Source organism: Molothrus ater, chromosome 17 (genome assembly GCF_012460135.2).
Source record: "Molothrus ater isolate BHLD 08-10-18 breed brown headed cowbird chromosome 17, BPBGC_Mater_1.1, whole genome shotgun sequence".
In the NCBI taxonomy this organism is placed as follows: Eukaryota; Metazoa; Chordata; class Aves; order Passeriformes; family Icteridae; genus Molothrus; species Molothrus ater.
The window spans coordinates 8,651,988-8,676,864 of NC_050494.2; the positions used below are offsets into that span (position 1 = coordinate 8,651,988).

The following is a 24,877-nucleotide window of genomic DNA, read 5'->3' on the forward strand; positions in this document are numbered from 1 at the left end:
GCCGCCGCCGCTGCCGCTTTCTCGGCCGCCTCTCCCGGTTCTGCTCCGGTTCCTCTTCGGTCTCGCCTCGGTGTCGCTTCGCCGCCACCGCCATCATGAACAAGAAGAAGAAGCCGTTCCTGGGCATGCCCGCGCCCCTGGGCTACGTGCCGGGGTTGGGCCGCGGGTGAGACGCTGCCAGGCCAGGCCTGGCCCACCCCCCCCCACCCCCGTCCCTTCCCGTCCCGGTCGCTCCGCCGGGCCCCGGGGCTCTCCCGAGCCCTTTCGCTGCCGGCTGGGTCCCACTTCCCTGCCCCAGCTCATCCCTGTCCCCTCGGGGTGGCCTCGAGGCTTTTCAATGTTGTCCCTTCCCGATGGTTCGCGTTGGGGAGGTTTGTGTTTAAAAGCGAGCCTGGCTCCGAGGATGAGTTCCCGGGTGCCTCAGACTGGGATTATGTCCCTCCTGATCTTGTGCCTCTGTGTGCATGGGACCGTCTGAAAAATGATCAAACTTCAGGGCTTTTGTTCAGGGAACAGTGAGAGGGTTTGGTAACGGCTGAAACCATTTTTAGGGTGTTTTTTGCTGGGTGTGAGTTGTGTTCGTCCCCCACTGATTTGCTACTGCCTTCCCTGGGGAGATCCTGCTGGCTGTGCCCCTCGAGGTGCTGCCAGCCGACTGTGGGGGTTCAGAAGAGCTCCAGCTGCCCCATCCTTTTGCCCAGACCCTCAGCCCGTGGAGCCCCACAGCCTGCAGGGTCAGCTGAGAGAGCCAGAGACAGAGTTTAGAAAGGAGGCCATGCACAGGGTAGGTGGCAGAGCCGTGAGCTGGCTGGTTGCAGTGTGTTTGTGGGAAAAGTTCTCCCTGTAAAATGGTGCCCAGAGAAGCTGTGGCTTCCCAATCCCTGGAAATGTCTGAGGCCAGGTTGGATGGGGCTTGGAGCAATCTGGGATAGTGGAAGATGTCTCTGCCCGTGGCAGGAGGTTGGAATGGGGTGAGCCCAGAGGTCCCTCCCAGCCCAAACCATTCCATGATTCCAAGGCCGTTTTCCCCCCTGGCTTTACGAATGCTGGTCGTGGGGAGTTCCTGTTGCCAAATGACATTTCCCCTGCCTGTCCTGAGCAGTGACAGTGGCAGGCTGGGGTGCAGTGAGCTGAGCAGCCCCTGGTTTGTCCCTGCAGAGCCACGGGCTTCACCACCCGCTCCGACATCGGCCCTGCCCGCGATGCCAACGACCCCGTGGACGACCGGCACGCGCCGCCGGGCAAGAGAACCGTGGGCGACCAGATGAAGAAGAACCAGACTGCAGATGATGATGATGAGGATTTGAATGACACCAACTACGATGAGGTGAGGAGGTTTTCATCATCCTGCAGATGATGAAAGGTTTTTTCCCAGGTGGAACAAGAGTCCCTGAGCTCCCTGCTACAAACTCACAGAATTCACAGAATGATCAGGTTGGAGGAGACCTCCAAGATCATTGAATCCAACCCAGCCCAAGCACCTCAACTAAGCCATGGCACCCAGTGCCACATCCAGGCTTGTTTTAAACACACCCAGGGATGGTGACTCCACCACCTCCCCAGGCAGACTGTTCCAGAACTTTATCATTCTCTCTGTAAAAACCTTTTTCCTAATATCCAGCCTATATTCCCTTAAAGCAGCTTGAGACTGTGTCCTCTGGTTCAGTCAGTAAGAGCCCCACTCTTAGCTGGGGCTTCAAACCCAGAATTTCCTGTAGTTTGCAGGCAGCATTTCCTTTTTTGTTTATTGTTTGAGACCTCAGTATGCACAATGGCATGGTGCTTACAGATTTCTGTTGTGGCCTTGCTTTGTGGATTGTGGTTTAATTACTGATACAGAGCCCTGAGAGTCTTGATAAAATATCTATAAATAAAAATCAGTTTAAGCATTTCAGGGGTTGTAATTTTTTAAATTTTTCTGTATTTTTTTTTATTCAAATGAAAGCTTGTGTGCTTTGACAAGATTTGACTCGATGATCTTGGAGGTCTTTTCCAACCTAAATGACTCTGTGATTCTGTGCCATATATTGTCCTTAGGTGGCCTGTGTAGTCTCTTGTGTTTAAGTCCCACTTTGGTTGGTTGAATGTTGTGATATTCTTTCTGCTTGCTTTCACTGGTGTAAAAAGTGAAAGTGGTTAATGGAAGAAAATGGCTTTTCTGTCCTGGGATCTCATTTATTACTGAATAGAAGTGGTTCAGAGAGAGAAGCAATTTTGAAAGAAGCAATTTTGTAGCAGTTTTGCTTCAAATGGTGTGGGAGAATAAACACCACCATGGGGTGGTAGAAGGAGGATGTTTTTATTTAGGGATGTGTTAGTCTGATGTAATGTTGTCAGCAGCAGCCTGTGAGTGCCTTTTCAGGTGATTGTTGGCTGTTGCAGGAACACAACTTTAAAAAAATGCCTTTTTTTCCCCTCTTTATTTTTTTTTTTCTCTCTCTCCAATTTCCCAGTTCAATGGCTACGCTGGGAGCCTGTTCTCAAGTGGCCCCTATGAAAAAGATGATGAAGAAGCAGATGCCATTTATGCAGCTTTGGATAAGAGGATGGATGAACGCAGGAAGGAGAGGAGGTAGGATAAGCTACAGCACTGGCAGGGGGTGTTTTCTGGTTAATTGAGGATGACAGGTATTTTGCACCACTTGCTTTGATAGTGAATGTGGTTAAATTACTTCACTGTAGTTAATTAAGAGTCGCTGTAGTTCATTAAGATGGTGTGGGGAGATGCTGAGCAACTGATATTGATGCATCACAGACTGCACAGTAGACTGGAAATTGTTAGAGAAGTCACCTGATGCTTGTAAACAGTGTGTGTTACTTGTTAAATTCACTTCTCATTAAGAGGAGGTCAGAGACTGAAGTTCACTTGGAGATGTCTGTTTTTACACTATAATACTCTCTTATTTGATAAAGGATCTCTTGTTATTATGTTGATAATCTAAGCTTGGAAAAAATGACTTTTTTTAATGCCCTAACTCTTATCAAACACATTTTTCTGTTATGTCAACACTTTAATCAAAGACTTTCCAAGTGTTGCTTTGAGCATAACCTCAGTATTCCTTTTCCTAAGGGAACAACGAGAAAAAGAGGAAATAGAAAAATACCGTATGGAACGACCCAAAATTCAGCAGCAGTTCTCAGACTTGAAAGTAAGGAAAAAAATGTCTGAAATGTGACTTTTTGTGAGATACAAGAGGTGGCTGTGTGTTCTTTTGTGTGTGTTTGTTTCTTTGCTCTGATTTTGTGTATTGGCAAAGGAGTACTTTGATCTTCTCCAGATTAGAATTACTTTCTGTTGGAAGAATAAACACTGTTCTTGTGGGTACACAAGGCAGTGAAATTTCTGCAAGTTTTGATATTGGTAATTTTTGTTTTGTGCTTTGTGGAAGAGGCTACACTTCTGTCTTTGAGGGAAACTGATAACTTGTTGGCTTTGCAGGAGTAGCTGAGCAGAATCTCCTGACTCTAAATCTTCTTTTAAGTAAAATGTATTGTTTAAGCTGTTGTCTAATCATTAGTAGTAAACCACTCAATGCTCCAGGCACTAGGATTAATCTGAATGTTTGTAGCACTGAATCTAATAACAAAATTGATTTGGAATCTCAGTCTGGACTAAAACCAAATTCCAATTAAACGCATCTGATTCTTTTGTACATTGGATTAGGAAAAAAGTCTGACCCTTAAATTCTTAATTGATCTTGAATTATTTCAAGAAAATAAATCTGTTAAGGAGTTAGAGCACTTCAAAAGCCATTTCTGCAGCAAATACTGATGACAGCTCCTGTGTGAACAGCGGAAATTAGCAGAGGTGACTGAGGAGGAGTGGCTGAGTATTCCTGAGGTCGGGGATGCCAGGAACAAGCGGCAGAGGAATCCTCGCTATGAGAAGCTGACTCCTGTCCCCGACAGCTTCTTTGCAAAGCATTTGCAGTCAGGGGAGAATCACACTTCAGTGGATCCACGCCAGACAGTGAGTACACAGCAAACCTGGGCAAGCTGTGGCCAAACTGGGTTAGAGGTTGGGATTTGACCAAAAAACTTGGTGTGGTTTGTGAGTCTGCCAAAGGAATTCTGGATGTTAAACTTGTGTGCTTGCTGGAGACTTTCAATTCACAGCCATTACCAGAGAAAACATGGGGATAAGCAGAAAAAACCTGGTTCTTGTTTTAGAGATGGAAGAAAGTGTTTCTTTTCTTATTTGCTGAATGCAAGGTGGTGATAGTTTTAGTGAACAAAACCATTTCTGTTACAATAACATCTTGCAAAAAATGAACAGAAAATAAAGTTTGCTTTCATTTAATGGTTTGCCTAATTCTGGGGCAATTGTGTTAAAAAGTGTTTGCCTTTCAGTCAACTAAAAATGAGGTAATTTAGCTTGCTTCTCTGTGGCCAGAGTCTACTGTGGTCATAGAATTATAGGAGCAGCTGACTGGCCCTGGACTAGCTCCAGGTGTCCATGGGACTTCTTTGCAAATATTCTTATTTAAATGTGCCACATTCAGATGCCTGAGCTTGAATTTTTCACTTTCTCACTGCTTATTTCACTGACTTGACTGGACTTTAGTTATTACCTATAGATTTGAAAATCGTGTATGAGAAACGTTTTGGGATCCAGGGAAGCCATATCAGAAGTACTTGTGGGGGTTGGGCATCTGTGTCCTGCAGCTTCTGGGGAAGTGCAAATCAGCCAATAGTCTGAATAATTTTTGAAATCTCAGAAGAGGTTTTAGGAAATTTCTCACTCTATTTTTTTTTTAATAGCAATTTGGTGGACTGAATACTCCATATCCAGGGGGTTTGAATACTCCATACCCAGGAGGAATGACACCAGGCTTGATGACACCTGGGACAGGTGAATTGGATATGAGGAAGATTGGCCAGGCCAGGAACACCTTGATGGATATGAGGCTAAGCCAGGTAAGGATGTGGGAAGGCAGGATCTGTCACTGGTTTGAGAAAAGTGTTAAATTCTCTTGGGTGTTAGAAGATCCAAGGACAGCTGAGCTGTGAAATAACTTTGTAGTCCCTCTCCCCAGATTTCATGCCCTCAAAATGAATAGAATTTCCTGAGAAATACTGGTTTGTCCCTGGAATTCTTGGTCATTATGGAAGAACAGACTACCTGGTTATAGCAGAGGTGCCCTTCAGGCAAGCAGCACAGATAGTGCTACCAATGGAAGCATCTCTTCTGTCCTATGTGAGGATGCAGGACAAACTGCTGAAAAATTCTGATTTTTGTCTTCTTTATCATTGATTTTCTCATCTAAATCTGGTTATTTTAAAAAGACTTCCTTTAGCTGACAGGCCTGTAAGACCTTGGGTGACTGCTTATCACCAGCCTGCTTCTTGTCTGGATTTTAATGTTAAAATTGTGTATTTTAGAAATAGAAAAAAACTAATCAGCAAGGCTCTGTGTTTTCTTCCTTTCTTGCTTTTGGAAACAGATGAATATTTAGGATTTTTGTAGAGCCACAGTGTGTTTTTAGGCATTCAGGGGCTGTGAGTGGTCATTTCAGCAGCTGTGACTTGACTTTCCCAGGTGTCGGACTCTGTGAGTGGCCAGACTGTAGTGGACCCAAAAGGATATTTGACAGACTTGAATTCCATGATTCCCACACATGGAGGAGATATCAAGTAAGTTTAAGAAGGATTAACAGATTTATCCTCTTAGCAATGGCACTGATCCTACATGTAAATGGAAATCTGTCTGAGTGGAGGCTTTCAGCTGGCATTTAGTTTGTAAGAAATGGCAGGTGAGTTTTTGAGGATGAATTCTTTTAACATGAGATCTGGTCTAGTCTTTCAGCTGAGGTATTAGCATCTGACCTGGATGCATCAATTGTGGAGATTGTTTCCATTCCGTCCCTATTTCCATGCCAGAGTGATGGCAGTGTGTGGCTGCCTGCCAGCCAGGAAATAACCTGGTTAATTGTTACCTTTGTGCTGCTAATTTAGGCTTGATTGACGACCTCTGAGAACCTCTTTAGCCTGGAGCTTGACATTTCATAAAGACTTGCTCTTTAAATCGAGCAGTATGTGCAAATATTGATGCTAATTCTTGATTTACATCAGTGCTTGGGCTTATCAGCTTCTGGCTGCAAGTGCCCAGCTGTAATTCCCAAAAATCTTGCTTAAATACTTAACTGGTTTTCACTGTGATCTGGCTGTGTTGGTGTGTATATGTGAGCTTGTTTTAGTAGAAAGTAGTTTGTGTCTCCAATATGGAAAAATTTGAGATCACAGTTACTGTGGATCTGAGCACATCCTGGTTCAGGAGAATTGTTTCCCAATGTGCTGAAAATGTTCCTTCCTGTTTTTCCCTCCTCCTTCAGTGATATCAAAAAAGCCCGTTTGCTCCTGAAATCCGTCCGAGAGACCAATCCCCATCATCCCCCAGCCTGGATAGCATCAGCCCGACTGGAGGAGGTCACTGGCAAACTCCAGGTGGCCCGAAACCTCATCATGAAAGGCACAGAGATGTGCCCTAAGGTCAGAATTGCTTTGCTTCCCTGCTGATCCTTGTGGCATAGTAGGAAAAAGTTGTGGTTCATGAGCAGCAGAATCTCTGTTAAGGTTGATTGAAGCTCTGCCCGATACAGCTTCACTGTCCACTGTATTACAAAACACCTGCTTAGCCAGGAGCTGTGATCTTTACATTCTTGTTCTGATATAAAGGATGCTGGGTTGTTTTTCCTGACAGAGTGAAGATGTTTGGTTGGAAGCTGCCCGGCTTCAGCCTGGAGATACAGCCAAGGCAGTTGTGGCCCAGGCTGTGCGGCACCTGCCGCAGTCGGTGCGCATCTATATCAGAGCAGCAGAGCTGGAGACTGACATCCGGGCCAAGAAACGTGTCCTTAGGAAAGGTGAGAGCTCCTGGGGGCTCAGGGAGTGAAGGCATTGCACTCTTTGTATTGTGTTGTAAGTTGTTCAAGATGTGGCCATAAGTTCAGCTGCTTTTTTTTAGCTTCCTTGTTGAAATTACAATTTGTGTACTAATGGTGGAACTTGCTGCTGTTGAGCCAAAGAACAAAAGTGTTGAAGTGTTTGTAAAATATCCTTCAGCAGAAAGCTGCTGGTAGTGAACAATTCCAAAATGGTATTTCACTTACCTAAGCCAGTTCCAGCTTGATCACAATTAGATAAGTAGATGGACACAATTAAAAAATTATGTTCTAAGGATAAAAAAGGTGCTCTAGATGTCACCTTGTGATACTTTTTGGAAAAGATACTGGAATTGATTGTTCTTATTTGCTTGTAGCCCTTCAGACGCCACAGTGGCTGCTGCTGGAGGAGCTTTAGAGGTCTTGGGGTTCTCTTATCATTCAGCTTGTTGAGCTGCAGGATTTGCTATAGTGTAGCAAGTTTTGTCCTTGACAAAAGGACAAAAAGCCTTTCTTTGTGGTGCTTACCTGAAACCTTACATTTTCTTGGATTGATTGCACTTGGAGGTTTTCCTCTTTCATGGAATTACTGTCTGTTCCAAACAATGATCTCTTCAACAGCAGTTTGTTGTATTGTCCTGAGCCCAGGTCTTCCTCAGAAGTTCAAAATATGAATTCTTTGATTAGTTTAAGTAGCTGGGCCTGTATCAGTAGAGATTAGTTCCTTGATGACTACTGAATTGTATTAGTTACATCTCCTGCCTTTAATCTAGACAGGGAAAAGGGTCTGGATTTGATACATTTACTGAATCATTGTGAAGCAGTCTGCAGTATTGAGTGATTTAGGTTCAAAGGAACTAGTTGCCTCCCACCTCTTACCTCTTGCATGTAAAATTGCAGATCTCTAGTGAGATGACCTCTTACTACATCTGGACGAAAGGCATCTCAAAGTTGCTGGATTTGAAGTTCTAATGAGTTCAGATATTAACTATTCATTAGCTTTTTTAATTTCCATTGGCTCTGCAGTACAGCATGGTGTGAAGTGCTGCTCCTGTGACACTGCGTGTCCTTCTCAGGAACAATCACAGATGTTGAACAGAAAAACACTTTTAAAGGAGCAGAAATAGATCTGTGAGCCCAGCTCAGGTAGGGGAGGGTCTTGTGTGAGAGCAGTGACTTACCCACTAAGTACTGAGCTTTGCTTTAAAAGCTGTATTTATGAAGAGAAAAACATTCAGTTTTTGGAACCACCTACCTAATCTCGTGGTACAAAGCTGTTAGTGGAATGGAACTGGATTTATTGTTCTCTTCCCAGTTTCTGCCTGTTAACAGCTTCACAGTGCTCCTCTGCTGCCTAGGGAGCATCAGTAATAAGGAGCTTGGAGCCTTAAGTGGCAGCATAACCCATTATTTCTCCAAAATAAAAAAGCCTGAGTGCCAGGTAATGTCACTGAAGTGTGACCTTCCATAATGCATTTCTCCGCTCTGTGTGCATTCCTACCATCCAGCAGAACCTCTGGAGTTTTTAAAGCCTCGGTCTGACTGGAGACTCAGCAAGCTGAGTGGCTGAAATACAGCTTGAGGTCTAAAAATCAAATTCTGTGTTTATGAAAACATGCTCTGTCCTGCAGAGTGATGCTTTCAGATCTTGGAGGCTGACATTACTCACTTAAATTCTTCAGGAAAATCTCTGCAGCTGTAGACTTGGAGACAAATGGTTAATGTTTATTGTAAATCTCTGTGTGTGTCAGGGTAGGATGTGTTCTGAGTTGAGGCTCAGCACTGTACCTCTGCAGCAATGCCTCAAAGAACAGCCTTGCCTGGAAGGCCAGCTAGTTCCAAAGTGGTTTTAGATGCCTTTTCCCACTCATTTTTGTGTCCCTGTGATTGTGCTTGCTTTATTGAATAGGGATGTGCTCAGTCCTCTGTAACTATGGCACATTTGTGTACAGTCACCATGGAAGCAGTGGAAGTAATGCTGCAATGCAGCTGATTTCAGCAGTCTGGGGTGCAAATTGGAGTGACAAAAGGCTAAAAAACCCCTTTGGTTTCTCAATCTCTCTTAACGAGGGCTGAGGAAAGTTGTTGTTTAGTATTTAATGTTTCAGACAGCACTTGTAGGACAGGCTGCAGAGAATGCAGTTCTACCAGCAGCAGCTAACTCTGGGACAAGATTAAGGAAGCCTTGAAGAATCCTAATCAGGTGGAGTCCATATTGGATTGCTGGAAGCACTCTTGGTGCTCATGGCTTGCTGTCAGCGAGACCTTTTAAGTTTTTATGCATCCCTGTTTTATATTTGCATGGCAGGACAACAGCTTTTTGGGAAGTGAAGCTGGGGTCCATTGAGCTGTCAGGAGAGGCTTACAGGAAAACATTGTGAAGGGACAGTTTCAACATGTAAGGAACAAGGCTGTATTATTAGTTAGTGTTGAAGATGCTCCTTTTCTATAAAGGCAGACCTGGCGAGATTTAAGCTGCCCAGTTTTGAAGATCTTCATCTGCTCATATGCTGAGACTGGAGGCTTCGTTCAGCCAGGTGTTTTACTGAGGAGGATGCAATTGCAGCATGTAGAACAACAACAAAAAAAAAGCCCTTGGCTCTCCAAAACCTGTTTCCAATTAAAATGATTAAGTGTTTTATTTTCTGATTTTAAATTCTCATTGTTGAAGCAACAGCCCAAATAAGTAAATTCCCTCCTTTCCCTCCGTCAGGACATTTCCTTGTAATAGCACAAATACTTTATTGTATCATGTTTAGAAAATACAGATCTCATTGGTAAACTATTTTATCATTATTGACATAATTGTTTTGCCTCTCTAGCCCTTGAGCATGTTCCAAACTCGGTGCGTTTGTGGAAAGCAGCCGTGGAGCTGGAGGAACCTGAGGATGCCAGGATCATGCTGAGCCGGGCTGTGGAGTGCTGTCCAACCAGTGTTGAAGTGAGTTTAAAAAAAAAAAAAAGTGAAATAAAAAAAAACCCTACACCCCACTTCAGGCTGGCAGTAGAGCTTTGCAGGCAAAAGGCAGGATGAGCTGTGTTTCTCTCACAATGGGAGGTTTTCTCCCACAATGGGAAGGATATGATGAGTAGTGGAATGTGTTTTTTTTTCCCTTTGGAGTTAATTGTCTGGTGGTCATTACATGCCTCATTTTGGTGTGTAATTGTTAGGTTAGTCATGGCAGTGCACAGCTGTGCCTGCTGTAGGCACTGAGCCATGTTTGTATCCATGTGTGGTGCCTTGACAGTTGGGAAAACAAGTGAACATTTAACCTGGTGAATCCAGAAGTTACTCATTTCTGAAAGACCAAACCAGAGTGTTCAATTCAGCTGTTTGAGAGTTGATGTGAACAGAAATAGGAGAATAACAGCCCAGCAGATGGGGATGATACCGTGGGATGATCAGGGCAGTAGCAGCCTGTTTCTCCTCTCCTCCATTGGTATTCCACAGCCTCCTTGCAGTGCCTGAGGACTGTTGCCAACCAGTAGCAAGCAGCGTGAAGCTGCTTATCTCTGTGGGCTGACACTGCCATACAGCAGCCTTGTCATCTCCTTGTTCTCATCTCCAATCCATCTTTTGTTGCTCTGCAGCTGTGGCTGGCGCTGGCAAGGCTGGAGACATATGAGAACGCTCGTAAAGTCCTAAACAAAGCCCGCGAGAACATCCCCACGGATCGGCACATCTGGATCACTGCTGCCAAACTGGAGGAAGCCAATGGAAACACCCAGATGGTGGAGAAAATCATTGACAGAGCCATCACATCTCTCAGGGCTAACGGGGTGGAAATCAACAGGGAGCAGTGGATACAGGTATGTGCTTGGTCTTGAAGGCCCAGGGAGACTCTTCAGGTTCTGGTCTGAAGGCTGCTGGTGGTTACAGGACAGTGTCATTTTGCATCTGGCTTATCAGTGGAGGTCTCTGTGAAGAGACAAGAGATGAGACTAAAACGCTGAGTAGGGTCAAGGCCATAAGTGATACCCTGGGGTAACATCACATGTGTTTTGCTGAGAAATGTCTGGTTTGCTTCTGTCATGGATGATAAGTAGTTTCAAGTTGAAGCAGCTGCTGCCTTAAGTAGGATGGGGGCTTAAAGCCTTCAGTGAAGGATTTATGTACTTTTTTGCATATGTCTCTTTTGGCTTGACAGGTATTTGTTTGCCCCACAAGTCTTTGTCAAATGGCATTATGAGAAATCAGTACAGATACTGCATTTGCAGCGTGTAGGAAATACTCTGTTAGTCCTGTACTGAAACTCTTTCCTCCTGAATATGTTCTATGCTTTGTTTGATCATTAGTCTTTAAAGCAGTTTCCTACTGAAATAATTTACAGTGGGTCAAGGCAGCAAAATCTTACACTGCTTAAGAGCATTGATAATGAATGAAGTATTTAATATTAAATGGATATTCTTGTTAACATCTAAAAGCATTCTGACTTCTTTACAGCAGTAAAAGAATTAAAGGTTAATTTCAACTTCTCTCTAAAAAAATCCATGAGCACAGCATCTGCATCATTGTGTTCTCGAGTTCCTTCTCAGTACTAGAACTGCTCCATTTCTGTTATCTGATCAGAGGGCTTTTCAACAAGTTTAAGCAAGACATGCTTGGCTTTCTGAAAGCTTTGAGTGTCAGGAAACTTCACTTTTCCATACATGGTCTGGTGAGAGAGTCTTTGCACCTTTGACTTTACACAGCTTGATGGGGTACTCTTAAATTTAGTTATTGCTAAGCCCTTATTGAGACATAATCATCTCAAAGATAAAAGAAGGTCAGTAGTTTTGATGTTACAGTTCTTCATTGTGAAATTTTTGCTTTTCTTATTGGCCAAGTCCCTGCTTGGGTCAGGCCAGGGTTATGGAGCTGTAGGAAAAGACTTCTGGGTCTGGAAAGATCACACATTGTCACCTTTTCAGTGGATGGAATTGATGTGATCTGTTTCTTAAGCAGCTTGTGAAAGGTTCTGTGTACAGCTGCAGCACCTTCCTGGTGGCTGCAGGCTCCTGCTCAGTGTCAGGGTGTGTTGGAGCAATGAGATGTTTGTGCTGTGGCAGTGACCACGGTGTCTCTGTGTTTGTGCACGAGGAGTTGCCATTGCAGACTTTAACCTCTTGTGCTGAGCTCTCAGAATGAGCAGGGCTTTCCTGTTGCTCCTAGGATGCCGAGGAATGTGATAAAGCTGGAAGTGTGGCCACGTGCCAGGCGATCATGAGAGCTGTGATTGGGATCGGGATCGAGGAAGAAGATCGGAAACACACCTGGATGGAAGATGCAGACAGTGTATGTCCAGCTGGGATGCTGCTTTTTGTTGGGTTTGCTTTATTGCAGGATTGGGGTTTTTTGTTAGAGGAAATTGCACTGGTGCTTGGGAAATGGCTTTGTCAGTGAAAGTGGATGTGATTCCCACACCACCTGCCTGCCTTTGGCCACTCTCTGCCTCAGGAGGTTATTACAGAGCTTTATTCAGATTTGAGTTTTTACTAAACAAAAAGTTGATATTGGTATAGCTTGTGTGCTAACTTGGTGTGGATTTTTTTTTTTTTGGTGAGTGTGAGACATCAACAGAGATTGAGTTATGAGTAAAGGAGCTGGGAGTTGAGTTTCAAGGCATAACCATTGTAGCTCAGGAGTTAATGTAAGACTGGACAATGGAGTGGGTAAAAGTTTTACCAGGCTTTTTTTGCTTTAGGGGAATAGTTTGAACATGTGCTAAGAACTAAATCATATTTCAGCCTGAGAAATGTCCAACTTCACTGGCCTTAAATTGGGCTCAGAGCAGTGGGGGGCACATGCTGTGGTGCTTAGGGTTTTGCCTGTGAAATAACAAAATGAAGTGCTAACATGAGATCCTTTCCAATGCCTTGCTGATGTTTCAAGCTGGCCTGTGAGTGTCAGTCCCATTGAAAGGCCAGGGATTCTTGTGCTCTGTAGAGGGATACTTGGAAATTCCTTCCCTGCTTCCTTTTAAAAAGCTGATTGTAAGTGTTCTGTTCTCTATTAATGCCTCAATTCATGGATTACACCGAGTTACTGAGTTCTGGGTTGAATTGTGCATGTGTAATTCCTGCTTGCTCTCGATTCCTGTGCTCCCTTAAGCTGACTTAGTCCTGATCTGTCTTCCCTCAGTGTGTTGCTCATAATGCCCTGGAGTGTGCCCGAGCCATTTATGCCTATGCCTTGCAAGTGTTCCCGAGCAAGAAGAGCGTGTGGCTGAGAGCAGCCTACTTTGAAAAGAACCATGGAACCAGGTGGGTGTGCTGCACAATCCCTGTGACAGGGGGACAGGCTGGGGATGAAGGAAAACTGCAGCATGTTCCCTGGTGTGGTGCAAGTGCAGAGTTAGTGCAGCTGGATGAAACTCACTGCCGTGTTTTGCAGGTCTGACCTTCTTTGTTATTGTTGTGCTCAGAACATCCTTAAGTTTTATGAAGTCATAAAATGGTTCTTGGCAATAGGGGTTACGTGGTAAAAATAGCTGTGAAGAGACAAGGTAGGAACAATTGTCTTTGAGAAGGCACCTCTGGAAAGATATAGGGCTACAAATCACCTAAAATGTGTTTTATTTAGTTTTCATAGATAAACGACTTCATAGCTCAATGTGTCCAAGCATCTCTGGTATTTTCTGATTAAACACTGTGAATGTGTATCACATTCTGAATTAAGAGTGGTGTTATACTGTTACAGCTCAGGCTCTTTTTAAAGTTTATTCACAAAGCTTTACATATCAGAAACTTTCTGCCCACAGCTTAGACTAAAGCAAACAATCTGCAGTAGGCCACTTATACACGTGGAACCATCCTTATTAAGTCCAACAAGGCTATGTTGTGGAAGTGACTGCAGATGCTGAGTTCTTCCTCATTCAAGCCTTTTTTTTTTATTGGGAACAAATATACCTTCTCTTTTGATGTTGTTTTCCCATGTTTCCCAGTGGTGGCTGGCTTTTAAGCCCAATGTTCTACCTGAAAAGTGTATTTGCCAGAGGAGAAAAAAATAAATTGCATAAGATCAAGCCAACGTCATCTAACAATTCTGAAAACCTTCCTGTCTCAGCTTCTAGAAAGGTTTGTTAAGCAGAATGACTCTTTCTAAGAGAAAGGAGCTGTTTGTGTGAGGGCTCTTTCCACAGAGGCTATCAAAGGTGTCTGAACAATGAGCCGTTTGTGGAATGCTGATTTCAGAACCCTTGTGGAAAAAGACCCCACCCTTTCCTTGTTATGAAACAACTTATCAAGGTTTACAACACTGGACTTTGCAACAATATTTATAGCACTGAGTGATAGTGGAAATGGTGTGAGAGAGCTCGCCTTTGGCAGTACCTGGAGGGATTGTAACTTGCTGTTTCTTGTCCTCAGAGAATCCTTGGAGGCTCTTTTGCAGAGAGCTGTTGCTCACTGTCCCAAAGCCGAGGTGCTGTGGCTCATGGGAGCCAAATCCAAGTGGCTGGCAGGAGATGTGCCAGCAGCCAGAAGCATCTTGGCCCTGGCTTTCCAGGTGGGTCTGTTACACTTGTCAGAGGGTGTTAAATGTGACAGGTAAAGAATACAGAGCAGGCTTTTTCTGTCAACACCGGATTCCTGCTGCTTTCAGAGTGATGGAGACTTCCGCTGTTCTTTGGTTGCTTTGTGTGACGAAATGTTCTCCTGTAAAATAGCAGCAAGCTGGAAGCAAGGCTGTGCTACTGCTCTTTTTTTAGTAGTTCTACACCAGGTTCTGAGCTGGAACAAGTTGTCCAGAGAGGTTGTGGCTGCCCCATCCCTGGAGGTGTTGAAAGCCAGGTTAGATGGGGCTCTGAGCAACCTGGTCTGGTGCATGGCATCCCTACCCTTGGGATTGGGATGAGATGATCTTTAATGTCCCTTCCAACCCAAACCAGCCTGTGATTCTATGAATTTGCAAACCCTCAGTTTTACTAGCATGACTCCCACCAATCCCAGTCATGGATCAAAATCCTGTTGTCTTGGGTCACCTCAAGGGAAGGATTGTGGTCTGCCCTAATGAGGTCACTGCATTACTTATGTCTTGCATCAAACCCACTAATGAAGGGAATTGCCTGCTGGATGCTGTAGCAAAGATAGGCAGAGTGCTTCTAACACTGGGAATTAGGCTTAAAAGCTAAGTGAGAAAAAAAAAGACAGGTCCTGAAACGGAAGGTAAAAGATACTTCCTTAATCTGTTCTCAGTGCTCTTTGTTACTAGGCTGAAAAGTTCTTGACTGAAATGACTTTTATTGGAAGAGTTTTCACAGACCTCAGTGGGGAATTAAAGCTGCAGCTTTTTTGCTTGAGGGTAATAAAATGAGGGTCTCATTGTGGCAGACCCTGTGATGTTTTCAGTATTTAAACTGGAAGTTCAGAAGATCAAGCATTACTGCTTTTCAACAATTGAGAAGCATCCAACTTCTAAACTGGCATATATCTTTGTGTTGCTCATCTGTTTTGGAGGATTTCTATAAACTTCAAAGGTCAAAGAAGACTGGGAGGAGCTTGCGCTGAAAAAAAATCCTACTGTGGATTGACAAAGCTCTGATTTCAATTTTAATCTGTATCAAACAGAGGATTAAATCTGCTGTTGATTCACTGTGTGCATTTGTCTGTCACTTTGTGTTCTTGCAGGCCAACCCCAACAGCGAGGAGATCTGGCTGGCTGCCGTGAAGCTCGAGTCGGAGAACAATGAGTATGAAAGAGCGAGGAGGCTGCTGGCAAAGGCTCGCAGCAGTGCCCCCACAGCAAGGGTAAGGACGTGGGGAGGGTGGAGAGGCTCAGGCCTCTTGGCCACAGGGGATTTGGGACGGAAGGAGGAGTTCCTTCAGTGCTGTGGCCGTGGGGATTGACCCTGTGGCTCCCTGCCATTGCCTTCCGGGGCATGGGGCCGCTTTGCAAGCGCTTTGAATTGCGACACGAAGTCGTGGCATGATGGGAAAAAAAGGCCAGGATCAAGTGAAGGGTTTCAATTGGTTTTTTACACAAATGGCAAAAGTCAGGAAATTCCCAGTGTACAGCTGTTTGTGTAATGTTTGTTTTGCATAAAAGCACGTCTTGGAAAAAAGAGAAAATGCTTTCACAGAAGACTCACTTATGCTTCTACTAAAGACAGCTCTGGGGTGGTTTGGTGCTTAAAGTCACACTCCTGTGTTTATCTCCAGTTACCTCTGGTATGATAAACTGTCCGTTTTCAGCTCTTCATACAAAAACATTTTAACTTGTCCAAGTAAATGAAAAGTTAGTTTGATCTCTGTCCTGTGTTCCTCCCCCTCAGTTGTTGTTACATCCTACATCTTTTTAACTGTCCTCTTCCTCCCTGAGTCAGGGAGCTTCTGCAGCTGGGGCTGAAGCTCTGCTTCCAGACTTGGTGCCTCTCTTGTGAGGTCACAGCTGGGGGAGTTTGGGAATGGGGAGGATGGGGATCAGAGAGCAGTGAGAGAGCCTTTGGTTTGTCATGTATTTCTCATAGCTGTGACTTCCCTGCATAGCCAGAAGGAAGGACTTGGGGGACAGAAAAGTACATGTACCAGTTTCTAATGAGCAAGACAACAGAGCCTGAAGCCATAAGTAAGAAAAGGTTGTCTTGGTAGCTTGGATCTGAGGAGATCAGATTGTGCTGGTGAAGGAGGCTCAGATTTGTTAATTGGTTGTGCTGTTAAAGCTGTGCTCTTTATGCAAATACTACTTTTCCAATGCAAGCCATTCTATGATTCTGTGATAATGCAAATGCCAGATCTATGTTAATAATTATGTAAATAGGTGAGATACAGGTGAGATAATAGGTGAGGACCAGACTGTTCTAACTCCTTTAGTATTTTCACTTACCTTTCTTATTGTTACTTGTTCCTGCTATTATTTAACACTGATATTTTAATTTTTATTTTACTTCAAACTGTAGCTAATCAATAACACTCTAATATGATACATTAAAGGATACATGAAAGTGGGAACCTGCTGCTTTGGCAGATAAATGGTTTTCTAATGGCTGCTGGTGGTAAACAGCTCTGCTTTGTTCCCAGGTCTTCATGAAGTCTGTGAAGTTGGAGTGGGTGCTTGGGAACATTGCTGCAGCCCAGGAGCTCTGTGAGGAAGCCCTGAAGCACTATGAGGACTTCCCCAAATTGTGGATGATGAAAGGACAAATTGAGGAACAAAAAGAGCTGGTAGAGAAAGCACGGGAGGCTTATAATCAAGGGGTAAGATGGATGTTACTGCAGGTTTGCTTTGTGCTGCTGGCATGGAGAGATGTCTGTCTTTGAATCAAAATGGACAGCCAAAGACATGATTTCTATCATTGGTTAAAACAGCAAAAGAAAAAAAATAGTGAAATAAGCAAGAATTTCTTTTACCCATTACCCATGTGCAAGATTGACTTTCTTGCTTGAGAGAGTTCTCTGTATGCCTGACTCCTCACAGGCAGGAAAAAAGGCTTTGCACAGTAATTCTCTAAGACCTGTAAAGACTAAGACCAGAACTCTTAAAAGAAAATCTTTCTCAGCAGCTCTTAGATGCACACTGTGAAAGGAGGTGGCCTACAGAGCACTACTCTCTCTTTTAAATGGTAATTGGTGTCCTTGGGTATGAATGCTCAAAGTCCACAGCCATCAAAGTCATTTGGGCACAGGTTTCTGCCAGGGTCCATATCCTAATCATTCCCTGCACACTCTGCTGTGGTTTGGGGATGTGTGAGAGCCCTCCATCTGCAGAAGGAGCACAAATTGTGGCTGTGTTAAGGGAGGTGTGTTCTTTCTCTTGCTTCTGGGATAGCTCAGTCATACCTGAGGTACCTGACTATTTTGGGTACAGGAAAACCTAAACTTTTGTGCTATAAGATTAACTGGAGAAATTTGAGAGACGTATTCAACTCAGTCTCTCTTCTGCTAAACTCTCCAGGAGGATATAGGGAGGGAAATTATTTTCTATAGGAATTAGAAGATTTTTTTCCAAATTTACCTATGAGCATACTTTTTTTTTTTAAACAGTTGAAGAAGTGCCCCCATTCCATACCCCTGTGGCTTTTGCTGTCCAGGCTGGAGGAGAAAGTTGGGCAGCTGACTAGAGCAAGAGCCATCTTGGAAAAGTCTCGCCTGAAGAATCCAAAGAATCCAGATCTCTGGTGAGTTGTGTGTAGTTAAACTGAATTTGTGCTACAAATTCAATCTGCTCTTCAGGACAGCTATTTCACATAATCTCAGCCATTTGATCCTGGGACTTAAGACCATGCCCATCCTGGAGTTTCTTCTGGACTAATAACTTCCCTGAATAGCAGAAATGCTTTGGTGGTCCTGGCTAGCTACTGTAAGGATCTGGGAAGTAGTTATTTCTTTACTGATAGGTGTAGTGCACAGAGCATGCAGCATGCACAGAACTCTTTCCTTGCTGTTACTGCTGGTTTCAGATTGTTTTTTATCTGGGCCATTATGGAATAAAAGTCACATTTATTTTTAGATGGAGAGGAATGGGAAGATGTCAGTCACCTACACATATTCAGAATACGGGCAGATGTTTTCAGTTTCCAGTGACCTTCACCAGTGTTTGTTTCAGCCTGGTGAATGTTGTCATAAATATCATCAGGGTCTCTTCCCTACCAGGTTGGAGTCTGTGCGCTTGGAGTACCGAGCTGGGCTGAAGAACATTGCAAACACACTGATGGCCAAGGCACTGCAAGAGTGCCCCAATTCAGGTGAGCTGGGTCTCAGTTCTACCTTAAACACAATTGTTTTGCCCAGTTGATAGAAGCACATTTTTTCCCAAGATATCCTTTCTGGCCAGGTCTCAGAATGTGGTGTTTTGGAGAGGTGGCAGCCATCCTTCTGCAAAGGAAATGTTGAGGGTCTTTGAGAACAATCTAAGTTACTTTGTGCTCTCTCACACCTGAGGGATCATGAGTTGGTGTTGTTCAATTTTTCTGCAGTACCCACTATGTTATTGGGTCTGTGGTCCACAGTTTGTGCCCAGGCTTCCTGAAAAAGCATGTTGAATATGGGTGGGCTTTCTCGGAAGCTGGTAGACGTCTGCCAAGGTTTAAAATTAAAGAAGTGTTTGTAGTTAGGAAGTTCAGTGGAAAAAGAATGGTGCTTTCCCTGTCCCTCTGGAGTACAGTTGGCCTTAGGAGATTCCCAGTTACTGGTTTGCCTGCACTGGTTGCACCACTGTGAGTTTAATAACTTGTGCTGGCAGCGAATTTCCACCACAGTCGTGATTAGAGGATCATGAACCGTAAATGTTCAGTCCTGGTTTTTGATTATTTTAGCTCATGTTAGAAAAGGCTAAGAGGTCATATGATGTAAGTCAGTTAGTTCTAACCAGCAGTGGAAACATTTGCCTCTTGGGATGGGAGGATAAAGTGCCTATCACATCCCTATTTTGGGACAGAATTGCACGAAGACTTAATTATTTAAACATGTTGACGTCTTTGGGGAGAAGATGTCACATAACTCCAAATTGTAGTAACTTACTTCAGGGCAAGGCTTGGCTTTCCTTCAGGCTAGGTTTTGAAGAGTGTTTAATTGGTGGCTGTTTAAGTCTCAGTAAAATAATTGGGAATTAAGTTACTTTTATGACATGATAAACTCATTGCAAGGTACTCTCCATGCAAGTGGGTCACCAAAGCAGCACCACCCAAAATCCTGCTTTGTTTTTGTGAATGACCTAATGAGTGTTTGTCATCACAGGCTGTTTTACAGATCTGCCTGTTGCTATGGAAATGGGCAGCAGGATCTCAGTTTTTGTTTAACCAATTGCTTCCAACTTTATCTTAGACCTCAACAAACCATAATCAAAGCCTGCAGGACTTGGCTGGTTGGCCACCTGCAGTCATGCAAACCAGAGGTTTGGGTCCATCAATTGCTGAATTGATTCCTTATGGGTGGCAGGCTGCACAAAGAATAAAATAGAAATATTCTGGTGTTTGTGGTCCTATATGTAAAGAGCAAGAAGAGAGTCTCTCTCCTGTCCTCACTGCAGTTATCAAAGCTCTCGTGTGTGTTCCTGTGGTGCCATTTATGAGAAGCAAGAGTGCTTTGATGGAGTCCTGGCAGACACCAGCTCTCAGGCTTTGCTTTGAAGTGATCAGGTGTGCCTGGCTGACATGAGAAACTGCAGATTTCATGCTCCCCTGAGCTTATTTCCTGCCTTGCTTTTGGCAGTGAGAGGAGCTAGGGATTAAACCCAGCTTTCCTGGATCTACTGTGTCCTTCATCAGTGTGTGTGGAGCCAGCATCAATAAGACTGTGGTGCTCTCCAGCACCCTTGAAACTGCTCCCAGACTGTACTTTGCACTTTTTGAGACTTCTGCCACTGCAGTTGCCTGTTCAAACAGCCAGATACCTTTCCCTTTGGAAATGCTGATTTTCCCTCTCTGTCCCAGAGTTTGCAGTGTGTCATCTGAAAAGCCTGAGCTCTGGGTTAGGAGGTACTGGAGCTGCAGGAATTGTGGTACAGAAACCCCCAGAGCTGAAACTCCAGTGTGGTTCACACAGTAGCTAAAAATTCATATTACTGAATGAAGTATCTGTGTGGGAAGAGTGGTCTGGGATGAGGTTGGGGGTGAATAACCACCAGGGTGGGGCCTGTACTGCTGCTTGTGATGCACAGCACCAGCCTGATGCCAGGGTGGGGAGGGCTAACCTCAAAATAACACTAAACAATCTTCCTGCTTGATTTGATTAAGGAATCCTGTGGTCAGAAGCAATTTTCCTTGAAGCGCGACCGCAACGAAAGACCAAGAGTGTGGATGCTCTCAAGAAGTGTGAACATGACCCACATGTCCTGCTGGCTGTGGCCAAGTGAGTTTCTGTGCTTGATGCAGTAAAAATATCCATGTCTCTGTGTGGCTGCTTCCAGTATGGAACACTGCACTCCAGTACAGCCGTGTGATTCTGGCTGCAGCAGCTCTAATAAGTCCCAAAGCAAGGAGCAGCTCTCCAGCTGTCTCCTGGTAACTGTGCAAATCTCTCCCTTGATTCCAAGTGAGGAATGTCAGCCTGCCCTCGAGCTGTTCTGGTGGGTCTGGGACTGGCACAGGCAGCAATACACTCACACAAAGCCCTTTGCCAGTGGTGGGTATTGGCACCCTGCAAACTGCTTTCTTTCTGTCCCTTGAAGAGGGTCTCACTGTGCTGTCAGGTGAACTAGGCTTTATTAAGTGGTTCAGGATATGTTTTAAGTATCTGTGAACATAGGAACTTTTTTTTTAGCTATTTTTCAGGTTTTATGTGGCTGACTGTAGTTTTCATCTTTTCTCTCTATCCTAGATTCTGTCAGGTGTCTTTTTAAATTCTGAGCTAGATATTCTGCTCCTGAATGTCCCCTATGTCAGTGTTCTTCAGCTGTGCCCTTTGCCAGAATGCAAACCACCAGCCGTTCTGTAGTTTGCTTCTCTGAAATGGGAAGATAATCTACTAGGAATTGTTTTCTTGTCCAGGTTGAGTTGTGAGGATTGCAGTGATTAAAACTCACTGTTAGAATTGACATGTGCCATATCCTGCTCTGATGTGTGAGCAGCCTTATAGCAGCTGTGATGGAAACAAACTTACTTTTCTCCCTCTGTGAATAGCAGAAGAGGTTAATACAGGAGACATTTTGCTCAAAGTTGCCCAATTCTTTCACAACTCTACTTTATAAGCCAAAGAAAACTGTAGGATACACTCCAGTGACTGCAACACTGGGTTCTGCCAGATCCTGACAGCTGACTTGTTCAGCTTTAGCAGCAAGTGAGAAAAATGTTAACTTTCGCTTTATGGCAACTGCTCCCAGGCCCCTTCTGGTGCAACCTCAGGCTGTTTAACAGCTAATCCCAACATAAACAGCTTCCACCACCCATCAGGACTTGCCTCTGTAGGTACAGAGTGTCTCACATCTGTGACAAACTTTTGTTAAATATGTTCCTGAAAATGGCCACTACTTGCAGGTGTTAAACCTCTGCTATCATTGTTCGTGCTCTTGTAAATCACAGTTTATTTAACACAGAACAATCAAGAGTATTATAGGGCTTAAAAACAATCACATAAGCTGTATAATTTTATGACAGGCTAAGCTCTTTATGAGGGGTGGCTGATTTGATAAAGACCTTATAGCTCAAATGAACTCTTTAATGCAAAGGAGTGAAACCAAGAGACTCTTGACTCAGCTTGTTCATTACTGGGGAGAAATTTCAGCATTGACCAGTGCTTGGATGAAATGGCAGCAGTGGGGCTGTGCCAGGCTGGGATTTGACTGCAGAAGCTTCCATACTTGTTTTTCCTTGGAAAATGGGGCTGATAAGGCAGGTCTGCTCCACTTCACTCCAGCAGGCTTTGTGTATGTGAGCATGTGACCATACAGCAGTCAGTTACCAGCTTTTAGAAGTTATTTAATTATTAGATGCTAAAATTGACTTGAAATGTAAAGAAATTGAAGGATTGGGAATAGATGTAGGCGTGTAATCCTGTCTCTTCAACACCAATCTAGAACAGCAAAATTAAAGCAATTGAGGCAGCAAAGGTGGAGCTCAGTAATGCTTCCCCTCTCAGCAGAGCCTGTCTGTGCCTGGGGCTGAGTTATCCTCTAAGTTGTCCTGCCTCAGTGTGGGGCAGTGAATAGGAAGTGCTGGATGTTCTTTTCAGTCCTCTCACTCCCTTCCCTTCCCAGGGGCAGGATGGTCTGCAAGTTGCCTAAAAATCTGCTGCTTACTTCCTGGGAGAGCAGAGAACTGGAACACCTGCAGAGCCTTTAAGCTGGAGCTCTTGTGGGTTGCCTGTTCCTCTAAAGTGAGGCTGTTTGTCAGCTCCCCTCTGCTCTTCCCACCAGGCTGTTCTGGAGCGAGCGGAAAATAACCAAGGCCAGAGAGTGGTTCCACCGCACGGTGAAGATCGACTCTGACCTGGGGGATGCCTGGGCCTTCTTCTACAAATTTGAGCTCCAGCACGGCACAGAGGTGAGTGTGTGCCTGGGAACAGGGGAGGCAGCAGCAATCCCTGGCTGGCAGGGGTTGCCCAGTCCTGGGATTGCTGCAGTGCTGGGCTGAGCACGCTGCCACTGCTCCTGCCTGTGTGGTCACAGGGGAGGCCGGGTGTCACGCCTGGTCATGAAGGAGCATGAACAGGCCTGTGTGGTGGCTTTTCAAAGGTGCTGTCATTAGCTGAGCTGTGTTTCAGGCCGCTTTGCTGTCCACAGTTCTGCTGGTTCATGCAAAAATCTCTGAAATGAATCTTCCTCTTGTAAAACTCAAGCTTGCTCAGAGGGGATTGTGCTGGAATTGTGGTGCTGGGTTTGTGTAACTGGGGCTGTTTCTTCCCAAGTGTTGAGTACAGGTTGCATGTGAACACAGCCAGAGGAACAGCCAACTCTAATCTCTTACAGCAGTTTTTACTGCTGAAATGATGGGGGTGTTTATCTTCTGACTTCAGAGAGACCTTTCACTTGACACAGCTCCTGCAGGTGGTAATGCACAGGAAGTTTCTGTTGCAGTTTCTCTGCAATAGCCAAAACTTGCTTACCTGCAGCTCAGCCAGGCAGGAGACTTGCTGCTTCTGAATTTTGACATGGACTTCCTTTGAAAATAACAGACCCCAAACCCCACCATAATCTTTGGAAGAATTTTTGAATCAGAGAGAGTTCAATTTTTAGCTGTGTTCTGGAACAAACCAGGACAAACTGTAATTTCTCTTCCCTGTAGGAGCAACAAGAAGAGGTGAGGAAGCGCTGTGAGAATGCTGAACCTCGCCACGGAGAGCTCTGGTGTGATGTCTCCAAGGACATAGAGAACTGGCAGAAAAAGATTGGAGAGATTCTTGTGCTTGTGGCAGCCAAGCTGAAAAATACCTTCTAGAGTGTGCTGGCCTCAGCTGCCTCAGAGGTCCCTGTAGGACTCAACCTGCTTGTGGTGCCCTTTCAGTGGCACAGATTTCGAAGGACAGGACATGGATGATGATAGGAAGGAGCTTTCTCCCAAAAGGAAAAGCTGCTTCCTTCTTTCCCCAGCATGGCCATCAGCTTCTGCAGCACATGGGAACATTGTAGCTGGTGTCACACAGGAAACAGGAGCAGTCTTGTGAGGCTCTGTTGGCATTTCCATGTTGATTCCTGATTCCCCCTGCAAACACAAGCTTTAATTAGCGCTTGTATGGGTTCTGACATGTGGCAGTCCCTCTGTTCTTGGCCCTGGCATGTGTTCCCTGTCCCCCTTTAGTGTTTGGCCCATCTGATGTTGGTTCCTTGTCTGGATTGTTGCTGTTGGAATACGCTGAGTGTCCTTGAAGGAGATGGGTGGAGTTTTGGGAGCAGCCCAGCAGCACAGGGAAAGCTCTGGGCTGGCTCCTCTTCTTCAGGTGCTTTACTTTGGTCTCTGCTAACAAGCTGCTGCACAGCTTGGAGGTCTTCCTCCAACCTGAGCAGCTGGAGCATTTTGTCAAATTCAAAAGCATATTTTTAGAGAACTTTCCTCAATTTTTAAATGTATATAGTAAAGCTTATTCTTTTAGGTATCTGAGTTCATTAAGCACAGTGGTGGTTTGAAGTAACAAGGCAAAACTCAGCAATCCCTGAAAGCCCTTTTAAGGAAGAACATTTATTTAGAGTTGTTGGGAGACCGTGCTGTTACACAGCTGTGACTGCCTGTGGCTGGGAGGTTTGGGATGGCTCCCTCCAAGTGCAGATAGAAAAAAGCAAACTCAAGAGAGGGAAAGCTCTGTGTTTGGGACCCTTTGTACACTGTCTTCAATTTTCTACACTTGTGATGCGTACTATTTTTACCCCAACCTCCTGACTTTCTTGTGATCATAGAATGAGAAGCTGTACTGTCTTACACCTGAGGCTATAGCAGCTGTATCCAGGTCTGTGGATGTGCATTATCCCATGTATTTAGTTGGAGGAGAAACTCCCTTATTACTTGTTGGAGAATATGTATAAAATACAGCTTCTTTTTTTTGTTTCCTTCTGTTGTCTTTGAGTGTGGTCTTGTCCTTTGATTCTGACTGGGAAGAGGGGGTCTGATAGCAGAAACCTTTGGACTTATCAGGCTCCCAGCACTCTGGGAAGT

The 24,877-nt window shown here is 44.6% G+C and overlaps 1 protein-coding gene across 1 annotated transcript; it reads left to right on the top strand.

Moving 5' to 3' along the window:
• Window positions 1-4: 4 nt before the first annotated feature.
• On the top strand, window positions 5-24,771 carry PRPF6 (pre-mRNA processing factor 6). Its single transcript, XM_036395685.2, has 21 exons — window positions 5-166; window positions 1,159-1,327; window positions 2,454-2,572; window positions 3,071-3,149; window positions 3,794-3,970; window positions 4,762-4,917; window positions 5,540-5,634; window positions 6,333-6,489; window positions 6,701-6,863; window positions 9,704-9,822; window positions 10,473-10,691; window positions 12,034-12,156; window positions 13,003-13,124; window positions 14,229-14,367; window positions 15,489-15,608; window positions 16,878-17,054; window positions 17,841-17,974; window positions 18,450-18,541; window positions 20,531-20,645; window positions 22,648-22,774; window positions 23,516-24,771. Exons 1-21 carry the CDS (start codon window positions 96-98, stop codon window positions 23,666-23,668), a joined length of 2,826 nt encoding a protein of 941 aa, XP_036251578.1. The 5' UTR covers window positions 5-95; the 3' UTR covers window positions 23,669-24,771.
• The last annotated feature ends 106 nt before the right edge of the window (window positions 24,772-24,877 follow it).